The sequence below is a fragment of the Aedes aegypti genome, chromosome 1, assembly GCF_002204515.2.
Source record: "Aedes aegypti strain LVP_AGWG chromosome 1, AaegL5.0 Primary Assembly, whole genome shotgun sequence".
Lineage (NCBI taxonomy): Eukaryota > Metazoa > Arthropoda > Insecta > Diptera > Culicidae > Aedes > Aedes aegypti.
The window spans coordinates 15,171,567-15,193,992 of NC_035107.1; the positions used below are offsets into that span (position 1 = coordinate 15,171,567).

A 22,426-nucleotide genomic window follows, 5' to 3' on the forward strand; every position below is an offset into this window, starting at 1 on the left:
TGATGTATCTGTTCATCAACAAGGTCGATGCCAGAAGAAGCCTAAAAGATAGAGGAGCTTAGTGGTTGTGCGGATAGCCGGATTCAAAATCTAGGGAACGATTTTAACAAGATTCAGTTAATTAACTTCGCTAAAACTAAATAGCTTACGAAAGTTAAAGGTTAAGATGGCTTACAGTAGTGAAGAGCTGAGTAGATCGCAAAACAAACACGAGCTGATTTTCGGCAAATTTTTATTTTCAATTGTTCAAAATGGCTAAAAAGTACAACGGCGAAATGCGTGCGATCGCTTTGTGCGAGCTTTTAAAAACAACGAGAGCTGTGTCAAACTAGGTGACTAAAAAAAACAAACACCGGACTCGATCCGGCCACGGTGCACCGACGGATCAGTCCAGCAGCTCCATCACATCCAGATTGCCGGACCGGTAGTTCAGCAGCGGCAGGAACCGCGTCATCTGCGTGTACCCGTGCGACTTCCACTGCAGGTTGATCTCGACCGTTTCTAGCGCTTGTTTGACGCCTTGGGTTGCCTTCTCGAAGACGGTCCGCTTGGATTCGATCAGGTCCTTGAGCTCCTGGAGCTCCTTCATCGAGGACATCTGCTCGGCCAGCGGCTTGATGAAGCGAGACACGCGGGATGTGTCCGGGGAAAGACTGAAAGAATGGAAATTAGGTTTGATGTGACCAAGAGTCCTTCATCTACTTACTAGTTGTAGATTTCCTCGACGTTCTCCAGGAAGAAACTCTTGGCCAGGTGGAAACCGACGTCGCTCTTGGCGACTCCGCCAAACACGATGGTGGTGTCCTGCTTACGCACACCGGAAGTGCTGTTCAAGGACCACAGCAGGAAACGTTCGACCAGCCAGACCTCGCGGGTGCAGGACAGCGCACCGATGATCATAACCTTCTCCGAGCCGACGTTGCTCTTCAGGTAGCGCTGCCACAGGAAGTTCCACTCCGGTTCCTTGCCGTTGCGCATGGCGTTGCAGTACACAACCGAGCGGAGGTCCTTCGGGACCGGGTTGGTAACCTCCGGATCCTGCACGGCCATCCACTTGGCAAATAAGGCCACTGATCGCTGTACGCAATCTCCCACGTCGAACCTGCAAGCCCAGGCTGCGATTTGAACCAGCTGTTTGGTAGCGTCCAGTCGTTGACTGACGGTTCGATCATCACCGAAGATCTGCAGCTTCTCGTAGATGGGTTCGACGATGAATTGGATGTAGCTTCGGAACACTCCGTAGATGGGCGTGCGCTTCAGCAGACGGTTGATCGCGTTGAGGTTCGAGAGGGCGGACTTCCACGGGATGTATTCCACCTCCTGCCGGAGGTAGTTGATCATGGCGAAGGCGATTCCGTACTGCTGCTCTCCGGTCCAGGCCAAGTCCATGGCATCGTCGATCAGCTGAGCGCGGTTCGCCAGACTGATTGTGTTGTACTGTTCGCTGTTGAGCTGCTTGATCAGTAGCTTGTAGTTGGTTATGTCGTATCGGACTTTGTACAGTCCTGCAAGTTGGACGTTGAACAGCACCCATTGATCAGCGGGAGGCATCTTCTGCAACTGCTTGATCGGTCCCTTGCGCAGCTTGCCGGCGCCGCACATCATCCACTCCTTGGCGCGTGTGTCTTCGAAGTTAGGGTTCTCTGAGGTGACGTACGTCAGCGGAACCCACCAGCAGTAGTCGGTAGCGTTCGCCTGTTGTTCGCGATCGGACAGGAAGCGGACTTGCGTGATCTCCGCAGTGGATGATTCGTAGTTGCGAGTGACGGTGATCACCGGGTAGCCGGTTTGCAGAGTCCACGACTCCATGACGGTTTTGACGTCGACGTCTTCCGGCAGAGCCTTGTTGATGCGGGCTTCTTCGGTCAGCGCAGCCCAGAGATCGCTCTGTTCAGCGTTGGCGTACTTGTGTTGTTTCAGATAGCGACGAACTCCATTGCGGAAGGTTTCTTCGCCGAGGAAGAGATGCATCATACGGATGACCTGGAGGGAAGATGGATGTTAGCTACTAAAAAAAGTTATGAAAGTTAAGGTTGACTCACAGTTGATCCCTTCTCGTAGGAGATGGCGTCGAATATCTGCGAGATCTGGTTGGGGTGTCCGATCTCGACCGAAACGGGGTGGCTGCTGGTCAGGGCATCGAACTTGAAAATTCCCAGCGTATTATCGACGGATTCCTCCTCCAGGGAGTGCCATTCCGGATGCAGATATTCAACGCCCAAGCTGGCGACGTACGTGGCGAAACCTTCATTCAGCCACAGATCGGTCCACCACTTCATGGTGACCAAGTTGCCGAACCATTGATGGGCGAGTTCGTGAGCGATAACCGACGCCACTCGATGTTTGTTGTTGGCGGTCGAGATGTTGGGATGGTACAGCAGGGCGGTTTCCCGGTAGGTGATCAGGCCCCAGTTCTCCATGGCGCCTGCGGAGAAGTCCGGGATGGCAATCATGTCGATCTTGGGCAGAGGGAACTTTTCGGCGAAGTATTCCTCGTAGAAGCGAGTTACCCGGGGCCCGACGTCCCGAGCGTAGTCCACCTGATCGATGGCATCCCGACGGGCCCAGATCTTGAAGACCACGTCGCCGTCCATCTTGGTCATGGATTCACGGTACTCGAAGTCGTTAACGGTGTACGCCACCAGGTAGGTGGACATCGGGACCGTGGTGCCGAAGTGATCCACGACCCAGTCCGTGAAGGCCGTCATCGGTTCGGAGCGGTTCATGGGCATGTTGCTTAACGCGACGTACTGCTTGTGGTGACCCAGCGATATGTCGAACGTGGCCTTCATCTCCGGTTCGTCGAAGCAGGGGAAAGCCTGGCGGGCGTGCGTTGGCTCAAACTGAGTTACCGAGAGCCAGCTGCAAGAAGATCTTAGTTGGGATTACTGGAGAAACTAAGATATTCGGTAGACTTACATCTTCTTCTGAGTCTTCTGGTCGACGTAGCTACTGCGGTAGTATCCAAGCAGACCCGTTCCCAGTACTCCCTCGAACGGAATGGTGATGTCGTAGCGGTAGCCCTTCTTCATGGATTCGCTCGTGTGGAACACTACGTAGTCGTTGTCGGTAATGTACTGCACCCGTTTGATCTCCAAGCTCTTGGATCCGCTGTCGGACAGCTCGGCCAGTTTGATATCCTTCTCGCCGATGGTCAAGTTCTTCGAGTGAAGGGTAATGTTCATGGCGTCCTCATTGCAAAGCATCTACGAATGAATCATGGAGATCATGACTATATTCTTCCGGCAACGTCCATCTATGACTTACCCGAATCAGAACTCGTCCGGAGAACATGAATCCCTTCTCGTCTCCGAGATGGGTCAACACCTGCAGGCCATAGTGTTCCGGACGGAAGGCCGTCGGTAATCGGTAGCTGGTGTAGGTGTCTTCCGTAGGGACGGTCGCGCTGCTGACCAGTGCTGCCAAGAGCGCCAGACCCAAAATCCTAAGTGTTGCCATCTGCAATTAATGGATACCGAATGAGATATAAATGAGTACCGTGACTCAACTCGCTATGGGCAATTAACATTTACAGAATAGTGAAAGTGTCTAGGCCCTACCCCCGTAGAACAGGTGTGACAGCAGCACTTTATGATGTAATAATCGTTTGACGCTTTTTTTTCCCGGTAAAAATTCAATTAACTCTATGCCAAGCACCAACAACATTCTAGCATCAATAAAGGATGATGACCGGCATTCGGTCACGCGAGCAGTCGCGCGCTTCGCTGCCGATACGGGCCACTTTTTTGCACCTGGAAATTGTTTATTTTTCTAATGAAAACTCATTCCAATTCTCAGGAAATGAACGAGTTCAGTTGATTGGGTTACGATGACGGTTGAGGTGGTCAACCTCAAGAGTGTTACACAACTGCAAGCAGTCAATAATCCCAAAGGCGCCATCGTCGCCATTTACCACAGCATGCATCGATGCTGTCCCTTCGAATCCGTACAGAAGCCAACCATAAGGCAGATCATGGCCAACTGCAATTGCAAAAAAGTACCGCTGAAGCATGTTGCCGTCGCGTTCGTTTCCTCTAGCGTCACGGCCTACCGCGATCTGTGTTGACCGATGATAGTTGAGGTAGTCATGTTCGCGCGTCGTCAGTCGTTAGTCATTTAATGTTGTGACAGAATAACACATTTTTTCGATTGAATCAAGCGAGCATAATTATCAAACGAGCTATGGTGATGTCGCAATGGGTCTGCTTTTTTGCTCTTGCTTAGCGAACGGAAACCACAACGGCATCTGTTTGGATTGTGGCTATTTGGTGGTGAATGGGTCACTAAAAATAAACTACGGGAAATTACACCAGGTGTAATCGTTCCGTAAACTATTGGGGGGTTACCCGAGTTGATGGCGTATAATCTGAACAGTCTGGCTTATCATTTTTATTGAACAGCGAATTTCGTCTGATCTGACATCTAAATAATAAGATGCATACAACAATTTGTTTTTGGAAAACGCTTGGCATTTTTTTTGTCTGGTAGGCTCTTTAGAGCTTTTAGGCCTTCTTATATACGCTTTAAATTATATTCGATAAAGTCAATCGATCATAGCGCGATTCTGAAGGGAGCACCGATAGCAGATAATCGAAGCAACTGCGACTCGTTCTTCAAGGTAGCCATGAAAATCTATTTTTACCATAGTTCATCTTCTCGATATGGAATATCTAGTCATGACGGGTTGATTGTATTTTTAAAAATATTTTTTTAGTAAATTTCTGCATTTTCTCAGGGAAAATGTCTGGAGAAAATCCAGGATATGTGTTTGAGACAATCTTTAGAGAAATTCCTGGAGAAATACATAAGGAAATCGTGCAGAAATCCTTGGAAACGATTTCTGTAAGTAACTTTTGAATCTCTGAGAAAATCCTGGCAGATATCCTGGGCAACTCTCCGGAAAAGTTATTGAAGTCCTGGGAACTATTTTACGAAATTTGTTGTAAGATTTCTAAAAGAATTCCTGATAAATTGTCGGGTGAAGTTCCTGGAAGATTTTTTTATAGGAATTTTTATATTTATATAATTGGAGGAATTACTTGTGTAATCCATGTAGAATTTCCTAGTGAAAATGTAACCGTCGGTTCCATTTTTTTTAGTTTGTAGGCTCCTCCTCAAACATCCCACTACATTAAACCCGCCTGCCAGTGGGTTCCCAATTCCCATTCCAAATCATATGTCGTTTTCGTTTTTGAACCTGGGTTAGTGCTAACCTGACTCCAGAATAAAAAAACGTTTTCAGGTTCATCTGTCAAAGGGTATGTTGGTGTGCGTGCCATCACGCGGTGTTGTCTTGCGAGCAGTCAAACGTTGTTTCGCTCTACTATTTTTTTTTTTCAACCTGTGTGTTTGCCGCAGAATAATACAACGGAATTTTTTTTTTCACGTATCCTTGTCGAAAACAAATCGCAGATTGAGCAAATCTCTCAACAATCATTTCAGTTGCAGAGCCGTAGCGTGGCCTTATGGTGCCCTTGGCAAACCTCAATTTCAGCGCCCCTTTGTCAAGGCTTATGAAAACATATAGGTCAAACTTCATTAAAAATAATTTTAGAAAAATTTTGAGCGATTTCTACATGGAAATCATCAAAACTGTCATGAATAGTTAATAAGTTGTCTTAAGGCTCAAAAATCCATCATACAGTCATTAGCAATGATCAAACCAGTTTTTTCTTTCAAATTTAAAGCAATCCTCATGAAAATCTATGATTGCATTACGGATAGCAAGTGCAATGCAATGATAGATTTTCATGAAGATTGCTTTGATTGTGAGCAAAATAAAAACCAGTTTTGAACATTTGTAGAATGATGATGATTATTTTCCTGTTTAGTTTAGATAACATTGAATTATTCACTAAACCCCTGCATGAAAGTATGTATATTCTTTTCTTTGTTTTGTTGTGTGTTGAGAACTACCTGAAACTATAGATGTTATCTGAAAGATGATTGAAAAATTCCAAAGAAATTCACAAATCATATGGCTTGAAGAAAATCTACAGAATCTACTAGATGTTTGAAAAAAATATGCAAAAGTTAAAAAGTTATGAGAAATGTGTTATATATTCTTAAAGTATGTATGTTCATAAAATGGTCTGAGCTCACAACATTCTTTCAGAATAATGTAAAAGACCGATCACGATAAAGGGAGAGCTCTGCTCAAAATAATGTACTTTGTTTTGTGAGAATCTTGTTCAATTTTCTTTCGGAATCGTGCCCAGAGTTTCGTGTATCCTGCTCAAGATAACGTGAGATTTATGTTTAGTATTGAATAAAAAGTTTTTTTTAGGATCCAGCCTTGGATTCAGTGAGATTGTGTTCTACGAATTTAGTCATTATTCTGCAACCCTTATCAAGGCTTAGTAGAATTTAAATTTTGCGTATCAACTTCTCAAAGAGTCGTAAGTGGGAAAGCATTTTTTGTAATTTTAAAAAATAAATCGAGTGATCGGAACATATAGTACAGCTTCTAGCGTACATACAAATCTGAATAAAAATATATTGATCCTTCTCATTAACAAACCTATTTTATGTGTAATTATTTGAAGTAAAAACTTAAAAAATACAATGAATGAACAATATCTGTTTAAATGCTTTTGCCTATTTTGTTAGAAGCCTTTCAGAAATCGTTTTATATTTTTCTTTAGTATGGCAAATAATTCTTTGAAAATTATTATTAATATAAGCCCAAATTATATGTACATCTACAAAACAATTACCAAGCGATTCACGCATTTTGGCGCCCCCTTGGCGGGTGCCAACCTGGCCAACCGCAAGCTACGGCACTGTTCAGTTGTTGGTTATTTCAGGCGGAAGTTTCGTCGAAACTGAATTGCAATGATTTTGTACTCAATTTGTATAAATCAGGCTCACTCAACCCTTTTGAACCGCGGGCCAAATCACAGAAACAGTTTTGTACGGCGGTCCTATTTATTTTTTATGCACAGACATTTGCGTAAAATCTAACAAAAGTCAGTAAATGGTGCATTTTTTCTAGAAATCGCACAAAATGCTGATAACCATCCTGCTGGATGTCGTAAGAATGCCTTCCAACATAGTTAAATAACCTTGCCCAGGATTTTTTGAAAATCCTTACCCAATTCTTATGAAAAATATCTCCATAGTAAGGTCGTCAGGTATTGACATCGAACTTCCATGTATCCTATATATTGGATATGGATATGGAAAACGTTCAGCATCTAGTTAAGATTTCGTAATTATAATGCAAATATCATCATAGTTCCATCACTAAAAATGGTTAGTGTTTGCTTTATGATAATGAAATCCTAGGTAGATGCGTTTTCGAAAAAATAATATATGAAATACATGCAAGTGGATACATGTAAAAGAAAAAAAAAACAATAGAAATTCTGAAGATATTCCAAATTCCGTGTATTCACCCTTATTCTTGTTTACGGCCAATCAAACTTTCGATCGAATCCTATTCGTTCGAATCTACGGCCCACTTGATTTTGCAGTTTACGGGAATGCAAAACGGTTTTCGATCGAAAGAACATTCGAACGCTTGTTAACGTTAGGAGTGATTATTCGAAAATCTCTCATAGGATACTGTGCGAATCATGTTCTGGCATCCTGCTCAAAATTTTCCTAGAATTCCTACATATCCTATAAATAATGTTTCTAGGAATCCTTCAAACCTCTCCTACATAATTTTGAAATCCTGTCTTGAAATCTTCGATAATGTTGTCCACCATCATCAAAGATTCCGTAAGAATCTGTCTAAGATTATGTGAGAATCCCACCCAGGATTATATTTAAACTATGCCCAGGAGGTTAGAAAATATCTTCTAGATTTCATTGTTAAACCTATTTGAGAATTGTGAACAAGCTTTTATAAAGAATCTGCCAAATTGTTGACATAATCCTTCCAAGCATTCCAGAACATTTGGCCATGATTCATTGAAATTGTTTTCAAAAATTACACTATTTCTCAAAAACTTTTATTATTACATAAAAACTTTTCAAATCATGAACGTGATGTTCTCACGTTAGACCTATGTGTAGTACAATTTTCGCCATTATTCGTAGTCTCAAAATAAGTGCTTAAAATTTAGTTGCAAAAAAAACTTAAAATTTGATGTTTATTTGAGTAGTTTACAAATGAAATATTTAGCCTTGATATGTGCTAACTCCAATTTGTTATAATTCTCAACGGACCAAGAAAAATAATCTTCAAACTCTTTGCGGGCCGCATAAAATGGGCTGAATATGGCCAGCGGCCGTACGTTGAACAGCCCTTGATAAATAAATGAATGCATATAGGTACTACCTCTTCATCCGTTTAGTTCTCCCTCATGTCGTTCATAAATTTGTCCACAGGCTTTTGTTTAAATATTGTTATTTTTCGAAATAACTGATGAAAACAAATCTTCGAAATCCGAGTCAGAATCTGATTCAGATTTCTAATCGCAGAAGCAGCGAAACCTGTTTCGTAACCGCAATCGAAAACTGTTTTTGTTGTTACAAATATGACAGTTCGATTGCAATTGTATTGGTGAGCCCAGTCATGAAACCGTGATTTATCACAGTGCGAACCCATCGGATTTGGGGTTGGAACTAGTGCGAAACTAGGTCCAACCTGTGCGAATAAAAAAACGTTTTGACAGCACTTAGGTTGGAACTAGTGCGAACCTAGGTTGGAACTGAACAAAAACGAATTCGACAATAGATTCAAATGTTGAAATGACAGCCTCACTGGCGGGACCTTTTGCTGTCATTGCAGAGCTAAAGGCGTTATTTTAGTAACACACGTTACGTTGTCTCGAAACTTGCGTCATTTATTGGCAGCGGTTTGAGTTACCTAAATGTAGTCGGCCTAACAGGCCTAACATGATCCCTGCGCGGAAATGTTGCCAACCTAAATCTGAGTGGCCTCACTTCGGGTGAGTTGCCAAACTTCGGATGTTTTCTGCTGATTAATGTCCAAGCAAAGAATTCCAGGGGAAATGTATTTCATTCTGTTCGTGACTATCACAGATAATAGTAGTGCGCGCCGTGTATTCTTAAAAACGTTAAAAAAATGTAATGTGTAAAATTGTGGTGTATAAAATTAGTTCGTGGTTTTTCTTTTAGATCTTAAAAGCTAGTTAAAACTTAAAAGCTAGTTAAAACTTAAAGCTAATAGTACGGCAAGTGTTAAGAAGTACGATAAATAGTTAAAAGTACGGTTTTTTTTACAAAAATGTATTATGTGACTGTAATTATAATGTGTCTTTGTTATAGCTAAAACAATAGAACCATCAAACAAAAGGTTCAATCAATTCCTATAGTTGAATAGGACTTCAAAAGAAAAGGTAATTCTTTTGTTACTATTGTAATCAAATAGTTTGGTGAAGGAAGAGAGACATTTTAATGTGTGCTAATTTCCCGGAATAGGTCTGGGCCTTTTCTTTTTGACCTTCGGGTTCCCAAACCGGAGGACTTCTTTTTGTGCATCCCAGAGGCGCGTCCACGTTCGAAACCACGGGTAGGACAAACATTGGAAAATATGTTGTGCGCAGTGAAGCTAAGACATTTTTTAACCCTAGACTGGAAATTATAAGATACTATATATGAGGGGCTCAAGTCACATTTTGGTGGGTTGTGAGTTGAGGAAATTCTTCTGTTTCCAAGCATTCTAACAAGATTATCAGTTGATTTTTCTGCTCAACAGAACAAAATAAAATAATTCTTAAAAGACTGGCTTGTTTTTTTGGTTCTAATACAATTTGTAAAGAATTAAAAATTGATGAAGGAAATTCAAAATAGATTTCCTCCCTGACACGCCCTTATTTTCATGTCAATCGTTACCACAAGACTAAGAAAGCTTTTTGTCTTTACCTTTTGTCTTTACCTAATAGGAGCCCGGATATATGAATTTAATTCTTAATAGCATCTGAGCAGACATCTCTATTAAATCTGAGACTTTTTTTTGAGAATTTCTCGTGATATTTCGATAAGTATGTGTTTAGTTATGATTTTCTCTAAGAATTTCATCAGAAATGTTTTCAGGTATTTGCCCAAATGTTCAGATATTACTCGGGAAATTTCTAAAGGAGTTCATTTACTGATTATTTCCCAAGAAATTTCTCCACAATTTTTTTCTAGGGATTTTTTTTTCAAGAATTTTGTTCAGGGTACCAAGAATTTAACCAGGATTTTCCCAAGGAGAAAAACAAGAAAGAATTTCTTCCAAGATTATTTCAGAAATCATGAGAAATCCTTCAAAAATTATTTGTGTTTTTTTTTTTCAAGGAAGTCTTACACCAAGATTTAATTCAGTACTTCATCCATCGATTTCCCTTGGACATTCTCCATGATCCTCGGCCAAAACTTCTTCTAATATTCAATTAATTACTTCTCAAGAAATTTCTAGGAATTTCCTTTTAGGACTTATATATGATTTCAACTTGGGATTTCTCTAAAGATACCATCAACAATTGTTCCTAAGACTCCTTCTAAGATTTCTACAGAAATTTCTCCAGTAATTCTTTGAGATTTTCTCAAGTAAGCCTTGCAAGTTTTTCTCTAAATAATTCTTTCAGGAAAGTCTCCAGGGAAACGCCAAGAAATTTTTTCTGAAAAAATAATCCGGGAGGTATTTTTAAAAATCCTAGAGTAACCTCTGATAAAACTTGTATAGGTTTTTAAGTCACCCTTAATGAACAAGGATCTGTGTAATTACTGAAATATTCCACAGGATTTTCTAAAGAAATATTTGAAAAAAAAACATTGCACAGGTTCTCTATAAAAATTTGCATTGGAATGATCTGAGCGATTATTGGAAAAATGCTGTAATATAAACTGGTGAAAAAGATTAAATAAACTGTTGAAGGTTGCAAAGATGTTTTTAGATTTTTTTTTAAAGAAATATTGGTAAAACTGCAGGAGTAATACTTGGATGAAATTCTGGGAGAATTCATAGAAAAAATAGATTTGTTAGAAGAAACTCTCAATGATTTTGGATTTCTGTGGGAAACGTGGATGAATTCTTGAAAAAATCCATATGAACAGGCAGAGGAATTCTTGCAGGGTTTCTTGAAAAAAAAACAAACTTTTAAACTATTTTTCCAAACATTCTGGAATAATTCTTTTTGGGTTTCCTCTAAAAAAATTTTGTAGAAATCCTGCAAGATTTCATTGGATTAGTGAAAAAATATCTGGAGGAAAATCTAGGATAGTGTAAGGGAAAAAAAAAATCAAAGTGACACCTGTGGAAATTATTGGAGGTAGTAGAACTCCAAACTCAAGGATTTTTTAGAGCAAATTCTAGAAATATTTTTCTAAGCATGCTTTGAAAAATCGCTGGAAGAATTTCTTGGTAGAGAAATCTGTAAAAGAATTTCTAGAGAGATCCCTTTAGGAGACCCTGAATGTATTCTAAATAAAATAACTATGAGAATTCCTGAAGCTTTTCCTCGGGGAATCTGCCACAAAATTCTTGAAGAACCTATTGAACCCGTTATAATCTCTGAAGGTTTCTTTCGAGCTTGTACCATTTTGCATCAGGAAGCGCCATTTTCGTTTAAAAAGATACCCTAGAGACCTTAAAAACAAACCAACTACCAGTCCTGTCTTAAGGATCATTCATTGGATCAAGTTTAGTTATCATTCAAATTGAATAATATGAATAACGTTTAAACTCATATCCTTTTGAAATCAATTTCATTTAAAAACAAACGACAAAAAAAGACCAAACTGCATGCTTTTACAACCAGTTAGGTTGTCTTAATTTCTTCATCTATTTCTAGATTACAAATGAATGAATCGTGGGTAGGACAATCCTTTAAATGTCTTACCCAGGTGTTTTTGTGCGTAGTACATGTCCTACCTGTCCTACCCACTTCCCGCGCCACTGGTGCATCCACAGAAATTCCCAAGGCCTTTTGGACCGGTCTAAACCAGCCATTACTACAATACCCGGACCCAAGCCACCGTCATCTGGAGGATTACGGAATTGCGGACGGAAGATCTCCTTTGAAGACCATTCCCCACCATCTCCATTTTGGGAATCGGCAGTCCTGTAAGCCGGATTGTGGATAGAGTCGGCCATCGCAGAGGTTCTCAACGCTTTGTCTGCGTCCGTGTTCTCTATCAACCAGTTTCGCCGAAGATTTTGTTGCTGCATCCGTGTAGGCCACCAACCCCACCATTCTGCGCAGAGGTTCCCAACGCATTCTCTGCTGCAGCGTTCAGCCTTCGCCAAAAACCCACTTCAGTCAAGCCACCAGTTACCGCCGTGAAAGCCACCCCTCCGATGCATGCATGCCACCGCCCACCACCAAGCTAGCCACCGTACAGCACCAACCACCATCATCCAAAAGCGCAAGTACACCTTATCAATGATGTCTCTCTCTTTAGGGTCCAAAGAGGCAAAATAAATGTAGGCATGTTAGTTAGAAACTTTAGTGGTTATTTTTCTATTTGAAAACTCCACAATTGGTTTATATACACCCTTTTGATATTTTGCTCGCTTTCCCGTGCCCTAAAAGGGGCATTCACGCCTCGATCTGGGTAGTCCGCTGGAGAAATACGATTTTCACCTTGAATTCTACTGACTTTGGTCCAGAAAATAGTTGGTTTCCTTCCCCTCGTACGGAACTGACAGCTGGCGGTTAGAATCCAGCTCCTGCTAAAGGTGAGTGACCGGTTTAGTCAGCGTAACGGTGCTATTAAGAATAAGCGACCTTGTGCTCAGCATTTCCCAACCTACAAATCCCCTATTGAGCAGCCTAGAAGCTACAAAAACTCAAAATGAATGCCTGGAAGAATCCATAGAAAACCTACTGGAGGAATTATTCAAAAAACTCCTGGAAGACACCACTGGAGTAATACTTGGATGGATTCTTGAATTCCTGTACGAACTCTTTATAGAACCTCTGCAAAAATTTTTTGGAGCAATATCAGGATAAATTCCAAGGGTAACACTTTAGAGGTATTCCTGACGTAAATTATGTTGGAGCCCCTGCAGAACAGGTATCTGAAGGAATCGGGTCAACCCTGATATTTCTTCTCAACTGCGTACTGCGATCGTAGAAATGTAATTGTCTTGACCATTTCTGGGGAAAAAAAATGTCCACGCATCGGGGTAGGCGATTACTTTTCTTGTCATCAGCAAACCAGCCTTAAATGTTAGAGTTTATCATTCCAATCATCGGAAAAATGAATTATTTCTCATAGATTTTTTTTTGGTATGTTCGGGTCACTGCGACGAACCCAGCTAACAATTCAGAGCCAGTAATAAGTAATGTATGTTTAGTTATTGTTTAATCGTGATGCTGAATAAAACTGTCATAACATTTGCCAAATATTATAAAACCTTATCATTCTACAAACAGTTCTTTATTAAAAGATTACTGATTAAAAAAATCAACGATTTTTGTGATCAATTTTTATTTACAATGATTTTATGGAACATAACTTTGAAATCATTGCGCTCAACGATTGAGCTGGTGGAGATTATCAATGCTTGGGTGGTCAGAAATGCTAACATTTTTGCTATGATTTTATGTCTCGTAGAAAAGGCTTCTGTAATTTGAGACAAACGCAAACAAATAGGCCATATGCTGAAAATTACTCCAACAAAACAAATGTTGGAAATTTTGGACTATCAAGATAGGCAATTCTCATTGTGCACCTTCTTCGTCGATTTGCAGCAAGTAAAAAACACCGCCATCATACTTTTGAGTGTTTGAAATGTGTTTCTTTGAAATGAAAAATTTTGTTCATTGGAAGTGTTGTGAACGCAATATAAAACCCAAAACACAAATGTTTGCTGCAGAATTATAATGGACATACCTTTTCCTTCCTAGTTTTGCGAGGCAATGAAATGCGGTATAAGGTCGGAGATTTTTTTTTTTTGAAATGTAAATCTCATGCATATTGTCGCTTAATTGACATTGTTGTATCTGAAAGTGTTGATTAAGTAAAGGACGAACACGAAATTATTGTGACACATTCAACAGGGCATAACTTTTCTACCACTGGGTAAAAATCAACCAAATTTTGCACACTTTCTCATTGATGTGTATTGTTTACATGCTGTCAAACTCGAAGTCGTGTTTTTCGATTCAACGAAAATGGTGGTGAATCAACGCGAGTCGAGAGAACCAATTCTTTCCAAACACTTGGAATTACCTGACCTGTCGCACCGGTAGTTGGGAAAAATGTTGAACATTCACCATTTAACTGTCTCCAGAGTGTTGAAGCGGTTCCAGGAGCGGTTGACGTTGGACCACGGCTAAGGAGTTGGAAGAAAACAGGGACCGGAGAACAAAAAGACGGAGGGAAAGGTGAAGCGGATGATTAAAGCAAATCCCAACGTCTCCAGCCGTGATTTGGCTAAAAAGATCGGCATGTCGCAGAATGCAAAGGCATGTCCATAATGCAAAGAAAAGAGCTGGACTACATACATACAAGGTACAGAACTTCCCAAACCGCGATGAGCGGCCTACAATCGAGGCTAAAACTCGGGCACGGAAGCTCTGCTGACAAAATATGGCTGCTGTGTGATGGACGACGAAACGTATGTAAAAGCCGATTTTAAGCAAATTCCGGGGTTGGAGTTTTTCACCGGCAAGAGCAAGTTCGATGTGGACGACAAATTTAAGAAGAAGAAAATGTCGAAGTTCACCTCCAAATATCTCATTTGGCAGGCCATCTGCTCTTGCGGACTGAGGAGTGGGCCTTTCGTGACAAAGGGCACAATAAATGGCGAGATCTACAAATCTGAGTGCCTCGAGAAGCGCCTTTTGCCGTTCTTGCAGCAGCACGACGAAGCTCCGCTATTTTAGCCAGATTTGGCATCATGCCACTATTCTAAAAGTGTCCTGGAGTGGTGTGCCAATTCTGTCCATTTTGTTCCAAAGGACATGAATCCGTACCGGATGACACTGTAAAGACTTTCATGGAGGGCATCAAGCGAAAATGCCTTCAATTTCACACTCAAGACGATGGAGTCTTGATGGACTTTTCTTTTGGTTTCTGAAGTAAATATATGTATACAACTACCCTAAAATTTTGGTTTGATTCTAAACATTATAAGAAAATTTGCATGACATTTTCGGTGTCGCAATATTTTTGTGTTCGCCCTTTATTGGAATACTGGAGCATTTTTCTTTGAATAAAATATCCATAAAATCAGGCGATGAGCAATTACATTTCATCTATGCTGCTAATACCAATACTATCATGACATTATATATATTATATGTTAATGATTTTAAAAGAAGCCATTTTGTGATGGCGCACCAAAAGACCTTAAAACGACCAAAGTTAATATCGAAAAGGACGAAGTTTATCTGTATTTATGGCATATTTCAAATCAATATTATTAAGCCCAAAGGTCAATCATTTTCAATTAAATTGAACAGCAATTTTACTTCTACTATTGTTTTCATTAAAATCATAAAACATTAAGACAATTCAAGTTTACGATATTATCATAACGAAAACTATAACGAATTTTTAAGATTACAATGTCTATTAGACTGATGCAAATTTTGAAGTTTTTGCTCCCCTATGCTAAAACGATGTCAATTATAAAAAAAATCACTCTCCCAAAATTTGAAGTGATTTGGAAGAAATTTGGTTGTGTACAGGTCATTTGAAGTTTCTATGGAAATTACTATAGAAAAGGCAAACTTTTTGTGTTCAGTCCTCTAACTACTTGAAATAATAATCTATGGAAAAGTGAACATACTCTTCTCACGTGAATTCTTCCCAGCTACAACTTTGCCGAAGACCTCCTTTTGATTGGACGTAAGGATAATTTGTTATCATTGATAACAAAGTCTAAATCATGCTGAGATGATCATTCAATTACTTTCAGAGCAACACTGCTTTTTTGCTGTAGAACATAGTAGCCTAGTTTACTTTGATCTATTCTACCCACCAGGATCACCACTGTTGCCTGCCGAGCAGTTGGTGAAGCATGCAAAATGCAAACCCACTTTATGATTATGAATAGCAATTTATCCTGACGTCCAATCGAAATGTGGTCTTCGGCAAGGTTGTAGCTGAAAGGATTTCACATGAGTAGAGTTTGTTCACTTTTCCATAATATATTATGACGACGAGATAGAGGGCTGAACACAAAATGTTTTCGTTTTCCATAGTAATCTCCATATAAACTTCAAACGGCGTGTGCACAGTCAAATTTCTTCCGAATCACTTCAAACTTTGGGAGGATGCCATTATCATAATGAAAATCGTTTAAGCATAGGGGAGCCAAAATTTCAAAATTTGCATCACTCTAATGTCTATATTTCCCAGAAATCAGGAAATAAACTAGTTTTTATCCGGTTAACATATGGTCAGCCTAACTATAAGAAAGTTTTAATAATTGATTATGACAGGGCCTGAAAATATTTGATTTTGCTATTTTTAAACCATACTAACGCCTTATATAACGCGCTTCATGAAAAATTTCTTGATAACTATTGCAAAACAAAGTTTTTTGGAAACATACGAAAACATTCACAACAAATAAAAAATAAGATATATTAGCTGACAACCCCCAGGGAGTCGCAATCCACAGTTTGGAAAACTATGTGCTAGATTATTGCACTCATCCGCATTCAAGAAGACCCAAATGTTACAGGAAGTCATTTCAAGTTATCCGTAACACACTGAAAGGTAATCCAAAACATTTTAACATTGGCGCAGATACATCTACAGCAAAACTACCGTAAAAAACCGCAATTCAGCGCAGTTAAGGCATGAATCGTTTTAAATTGTTAATTTAAAATTAGTATTGCAGCAACAAAAAAGCTTTATGAAAAAAAAAATAGAAGCGAATGCCCCTTCTGAGTAAAGTCTCTCTAAACAAAAAAAATCGGAACAATATAAACTAGACTATATTCATAACTTACAATTGTGATTTTTTTTTTTAAATAGTTCGCTCGTTTGAAAAGCCAAATTCCGCGCATTTTTTAAATGCTTTTCCATGTTCCGCGCAGAAGAATGCCTAATTCCGCGCACTCGCGAAATAATGAAATGAACATTAATTTTAGTGTATGGCAGCATTCAGTCATTACGTAAAATTGTTTTTCGTAATAAGTGGACAGCTCCTAAGGTTCCGGGTCATTTGGCCGATTGCCGTTTAGCCGAAATTGAAAACAATAGTGACCTACAATTAGCATGAATTTGTAATGAATTTTAAAGTTTAACTTCAAATAAAACATAATTCTTAAGGCTAGGTAGCCCGTCATTCGTTTTAGATGCCATGTTGATGTTCCAATAACAATGAAAAATATTGAAATATGAATGAACAGATCAAAAGAAAAAACTCTTATAAAATTTTAAGCAAGTGTAAAGTGAATAATTGTTATACCAGTGTAACTACGAAGAACTGCCGATGATTTGAAGAAGGTTAAAATTTCCTAGTAAAATACAAGCTAAATTATTGCCAGTAGAAATCGAAAGAATATCCTATGTTTAAACGAAGAACAAATTTCTGATGAAACTATCAAAAAACACTTCAAACCCTATCACACCGTTGGTAACCCAGAGACGAACCAACCATCAACTTAGAGTCTTGACGCGAGTTCACAACGGTTTCCTGAATGAAAGCGTTGTATGAATTATCCTCCTAAGCCACACCTATGAATGCTACACATCAGCGTTGAAAAAAATATTTTTTTTGTTCGTAATTCGGCCAAACGGCATTCAGCGGTCATTTGGCCCTGTTTGGCCAATTAGCATTCAGCCAAATGGCCGGATACCATTTTCGTTCGTTACTGCGATGAAATCATTTTTCTCATTAAGTAAATGGTTGTTACTTCTCGTTACAACAATAATATGTACATTCACTGTGCTTCTTGAATTTTGAGCGGTTAAATGAAGTTGAATCGTGCTTAGTACCTCCACTATTGGAACATTTATTGAGAGTGCAATTTACGTCCACTGTATGTAATATTTTATTATTGATATGCCCCTCAGTGTGCAGACATACTGCCAATGTCGAATGATTATTTCCTGTTCCTTTTCCACGATTCATTGTTACAAGAAAGTCCGATCCACGTTGTAAAAGTTCCAAGAACTTTTGTATCCGAAATCTCTTTCCGCCCATAACATTTACCCTATGGAAAAATGGAATTATATTTGGTTGTCACAAATCGGCTTGAAAACGGATCAACGGACTAATATAATTCTTGAAAGTTGAAAAAAAACGAAGCTGAGATTTTGTATAAACATTTTTAGGGCCTACTGCAAAACCTACTAGCCAATACATAGTGTTGGTTGCGCCACGTCAAGACCCGTCCAACTCTACATGCCCCAATGTGTCCAGCGTTGAAGGTAGTATCACTATTGCTATGCTTAGTATGACTAGTTGTTTAATATGATCATGCCTAATATTTACAGCAACGCTTGCGAAATCTATATGAATTGAACCATTATTGATTCCAGTATATAGTATGTCTTTATGAATGGTGAGGTTAAAAATTATTAAGCTATTATGTAAAATCCTCCATGCATTAAGTCCGTTATCTATTGTTGAAGCTAAGTTATTATAATAATCATCCGTTATAACGTTAAACCTCTTGAATTTGAACCTTATAAAACTGTGACTTTAAACGGTAAGATGAATGATAATCGTAGTTTATTTACTTAATTTATAAATTAACAGTTTGACCCATTCAGTTTCACAGCCTGCCAATTGATAAACGTTCGCAATTGACCAAATAATCAGTCTTGTATCACTACTTGTCAAAGGTGAGCAATCCATTGTGTAGCTAAATTAAGTTGCAGCAAAATTTATTCTAAATTTCCCACAGATAGGCTGTTAAGCCTGATTTGCTACTGAAAAGGAATCGCTAAAGAAATTTCTCGCCGATTCCTTGCAGAAATTTTCTACAGCGACTCCCATTTGAACTGACATTTCTTTTCAATTGCGTACTGCGATCAGAAAAAAGCGCATTCTTGATCGATTCCTTGCAGAAATTTCCCATGCATCAAGATAGGACGAGAAATTACTTGTCAGCAGCGAACCAGGCTTTAAGCGAAGTATGCACTTCAACAGAAAAGTAATGGCCTATCTAGATGCGTGGGAAATTTCTTGCAAGAATTGCTCAAGAAAAGCATTTCTCTTTGATCGCAGTACGCAGTTGAAAAGAAACGTCAATTCAAATGGAGCTCATTGTAGGAAATTTCTTGACCATTTCTTGGGAAGAAATTTTTACTTTTCTTGAGCGGAACAGCATACCTAACTTTAAGCAGAAACGGATACAACGCAAAATCATAGTTGTGTGGTAGCCAAGCGGGTGGTCACTCTACGCAGTGTGCCTTTCACAGCAATGGCACATTTCGGCGCACTGACTGGCACACCTTACCAATGAGCCTATGCATGCTATAAAACGTTTGACTTTTACTGTGCGCGCTGTTTTCAAGTTGCCCGTGAGAGAGAGCGAGACAGCACCAACACACGGCGCACAGTAAAAGTCAAAAGAACAAAAGAATTTATGGCACGTACAGAGGCTCATGTTGGTTGCTATAAAAATTACAGTGAACTGAAATTTCCGTCCCAGCAACCATTGCGTTTTTTGAGTTGTTTGCTCTCTGTGGGTGTTCCTATAATTGCGGTACTGCCGTTTTCACTGATTTCATTACATAAGCTACAGAAACAACACTGCCAATCTACGTATAGGCTTGTTGAAACACGGAAAAGTTGAAAAGAGCGTTCAAATTGCTATAAAACTGATGAAATATCACTAAAATTGCTAAAACTTTTCTTACTTGTACCAATAGTTGCGATAAAGTGTTCCTATCCAGCTTTTTACGCTAGCATGCCATAAATGTTTGAACAACCCCCATTTGAAATTTGTTGCACACACTATAATTTTTATGGTTTGATCAAAGCAAGCAAGGCAGTGAAAAAATTGTTATGTTGACATAGAAAAGTCAATCCTGCAATGTTATGTTTTTGGAAATGGAAATCGATCCTTTTGAAATTGATAATATAATTCTGATCGTTTTACTATTTTAGGTCGATGTACAAAGGAAAGCCATCAGGAATTTTTGACTTTGGTTCACACTCGTGTTGAAGAAGCTCCAAATTGAAGTTTATAAGGATTCAACATCTTCAAATACGTGCGGGCTTTCACTGCAAGAAACAACTTTGATCACTTTTTGATAATCTGGTTTGAAAAGTAGTTGGGAAAAACTTGGAAACATCCAATGTGTAGTGTGCGAATAATATTTTTCTACATTAATCTGTTCTGTTTGTACGATTTTGGAGGTTCTCGCTCCCTTAGCCATCCATTATTGTAGCATGATATTGTGAAGAACCCTAACTACAAAGTATTCGAACAGCCCTATTTTGTGGCGAAGGTTAACCAAATGTTCTCAATAGCAATCTTTTACATTTTCCGATCATTTATTGGATATTTATGAAGATAAGAACCCAAATCGTAAACCTAAATAATTTCGTCAAGATTCCATGAACAAATTTTGATCTGGGTTAATCGCAACTTTTGTTATTAGATCCAATTATGAAAAAATATGTGTGACTATTGAATAATAGAATTTGCAATGCACGGCGGAAGCTTCTTTACGTGCTCAACAAAATGTGAATTTGTGCTATATCTTGAACATCGGGAATCTACAGCAGAAGCATTGTGTTTATTGTTGGCAACGACGACAAAAGATTTTTTCTATGGAGGCCACTTTTACAGCATTGGACCAAAAACGATGCATTCTTTAGAATCCTCTTGAAAAACCTAAAATTATTTGAAAGATATTAGTTATAAAAGCAAATATGAAACAAATGAAAGATTTCAAATGAAGCTCCTGAGTACGTTCCAAATGTTGTGAAAATTTTTGACATTTCAATCAACAAACTAGAATTACTGCCTACTTTGATTTAACTATAAAATCTGTACGCAAGAAATGCCAAATCAAATCACCCCTGGTTGTTTTATGGCTAGCGTAAAAACCTGGATAGTGGAGGATCCCATAAGAAAACCACGGATACCGCAACTATAGGGACACAAATTAAAAATATACCGCAACTACAGGAACAGTGCACCAATAATGGAGGCATTATTTTTCACTGACATGCCGTGGATTACTGCGATGAAATTATTTTTCTCATCAAGTAAATGGTTGTTACTTTTCGTTACAACATTAACATGTCCATTAATTGCGCTTCTTGAATTTAAGCGATTAAATGAAGTTCAATCGTGCTTATTACCTCCACTATTGGTACATCTACCCTAAGCTCTATTTCCATATTTTACATTTCCTTTTTTTTTATTTCAGAAGGAATGAACCTTGAGGGGCACCAAACCAGCAAAGCCCAACCGATCTAAATGTGATGGAATAAGCTTTGGCTCCTGTCCTATTTTGAATTCATAATGAATAATATATTACATTAAAATATACAAAAAAGCGTCAGTGACCTTGGGGCTGATTCATATAGGTATTTCATAACGCTTAAATTGACATTTTTGGACACTCACCCACCCTCTCGTGAAACTTTTTGTATTGATTCTCTACAATTTTTGTATGAGCCGTAACAACGTTCGGACACCCACCCACCCCCTGAAGCGTTATGAAATTTTTGAATGGGTTCTTGTCGTCAGTTCAAAGTACCGTCCAACGACGGGGAGATGGATAAAAAATGTAGGGGATCTTTGGAGATATCATCGTCGCCGTGTGTCCAGAGGATTACAGTGATCCACTCATGATATACGTCTTACTGCATTGCAATGCTTTCATCGTATTGTTCTCCCAACTCTTCGCATCCCTCTCCCTTCCACCACGATCTCGTACATAACCGTTGACGCTACGTGTCGTAGTTTTTCATGAGGCGGTAGTTTTTACGAGATATATTTTACTTACATTATCGCAGGGGAAACTAAGGAGAAAGCCAAGTCAAGTATATGTATACTTGACTCCTTAGTCCCGTGTTGTCCTGGAATTCATATGGGCCGTTATCTAAACATCACTATTGAAGTTTTACATATACTTGACTTGGCTTTCTTAGTAGGTTTGAGGTTAGTATCCCCTGCGATAATGCTAGTAAACTGTATCCTAGAAAACTACCGCAGCATAAAAAACCATGACGGGAAAGTAATGCATAATTTGTTAGGCAAACCAGAAAAAAAATGAAATGTCAATGCTTGCTGCGAACGTTTTTCCATAATTTCAGTTCATTGATTGTTTATGGCATGTAGTAGTATTATAGTACATTTGGCACGCTTGGCACACTTTGGCGCTCAGAAGGCACAACTGTGCCGAATGAAGTGCGTAGAGTGACCTCCCCCTTGGTGGTAGCAAACACTACAGTAAGGCCTAAATAACAAAAATAAGTTTAAGGATTCTAATAATGTATCATCCTCCAGAAATTTTGTAATTACCTAGTTTGCTGGGGCAACTAGTGTTTAAATAAATGTAATAGAAAATCGTTGCATACATCTGGTGTCCAGCC

At 39.2% G+C, this 22,426-nt stretch overlaps 1 protein-coding gene across 1 annotated transcript in view; it reads right to left on the minus strand.

Moving 5' to 3' along the window:
• Positions 1-215: 215 nt before the first annotated feature.
• LOC5575967 (aminopeptidase N) overlaps positions 216-22,426 on the minus strand; it is a 42,558-nt gene continuing 20,347 nt past the window's right edge. Inside the window, exons 2-6 of the mRNA XM_001662276.2 lie at positions 3,268-3,459; positions 2,920-3,206; positions 2,043-2,862; positions 707-1,983; positions 216-653 (exon numbers count right to left, since the gene is read on the minus strand). Coding sequence (XP_001662326.1) covers positions 386-653; positions 707-1,983; positions 2,043-2,862; positions 2,920-3,206; positions 3,268-3,459 — 2,844 coding nt within the window. The 3' untranslated portion in view covers positions 216-385. The remainder of the gene's footprint in view (positions 654-706; positions 1,984-2,042; positions 2,863-2,919; positions 3,207-3,267; positions 3,460-22,426) is intronic.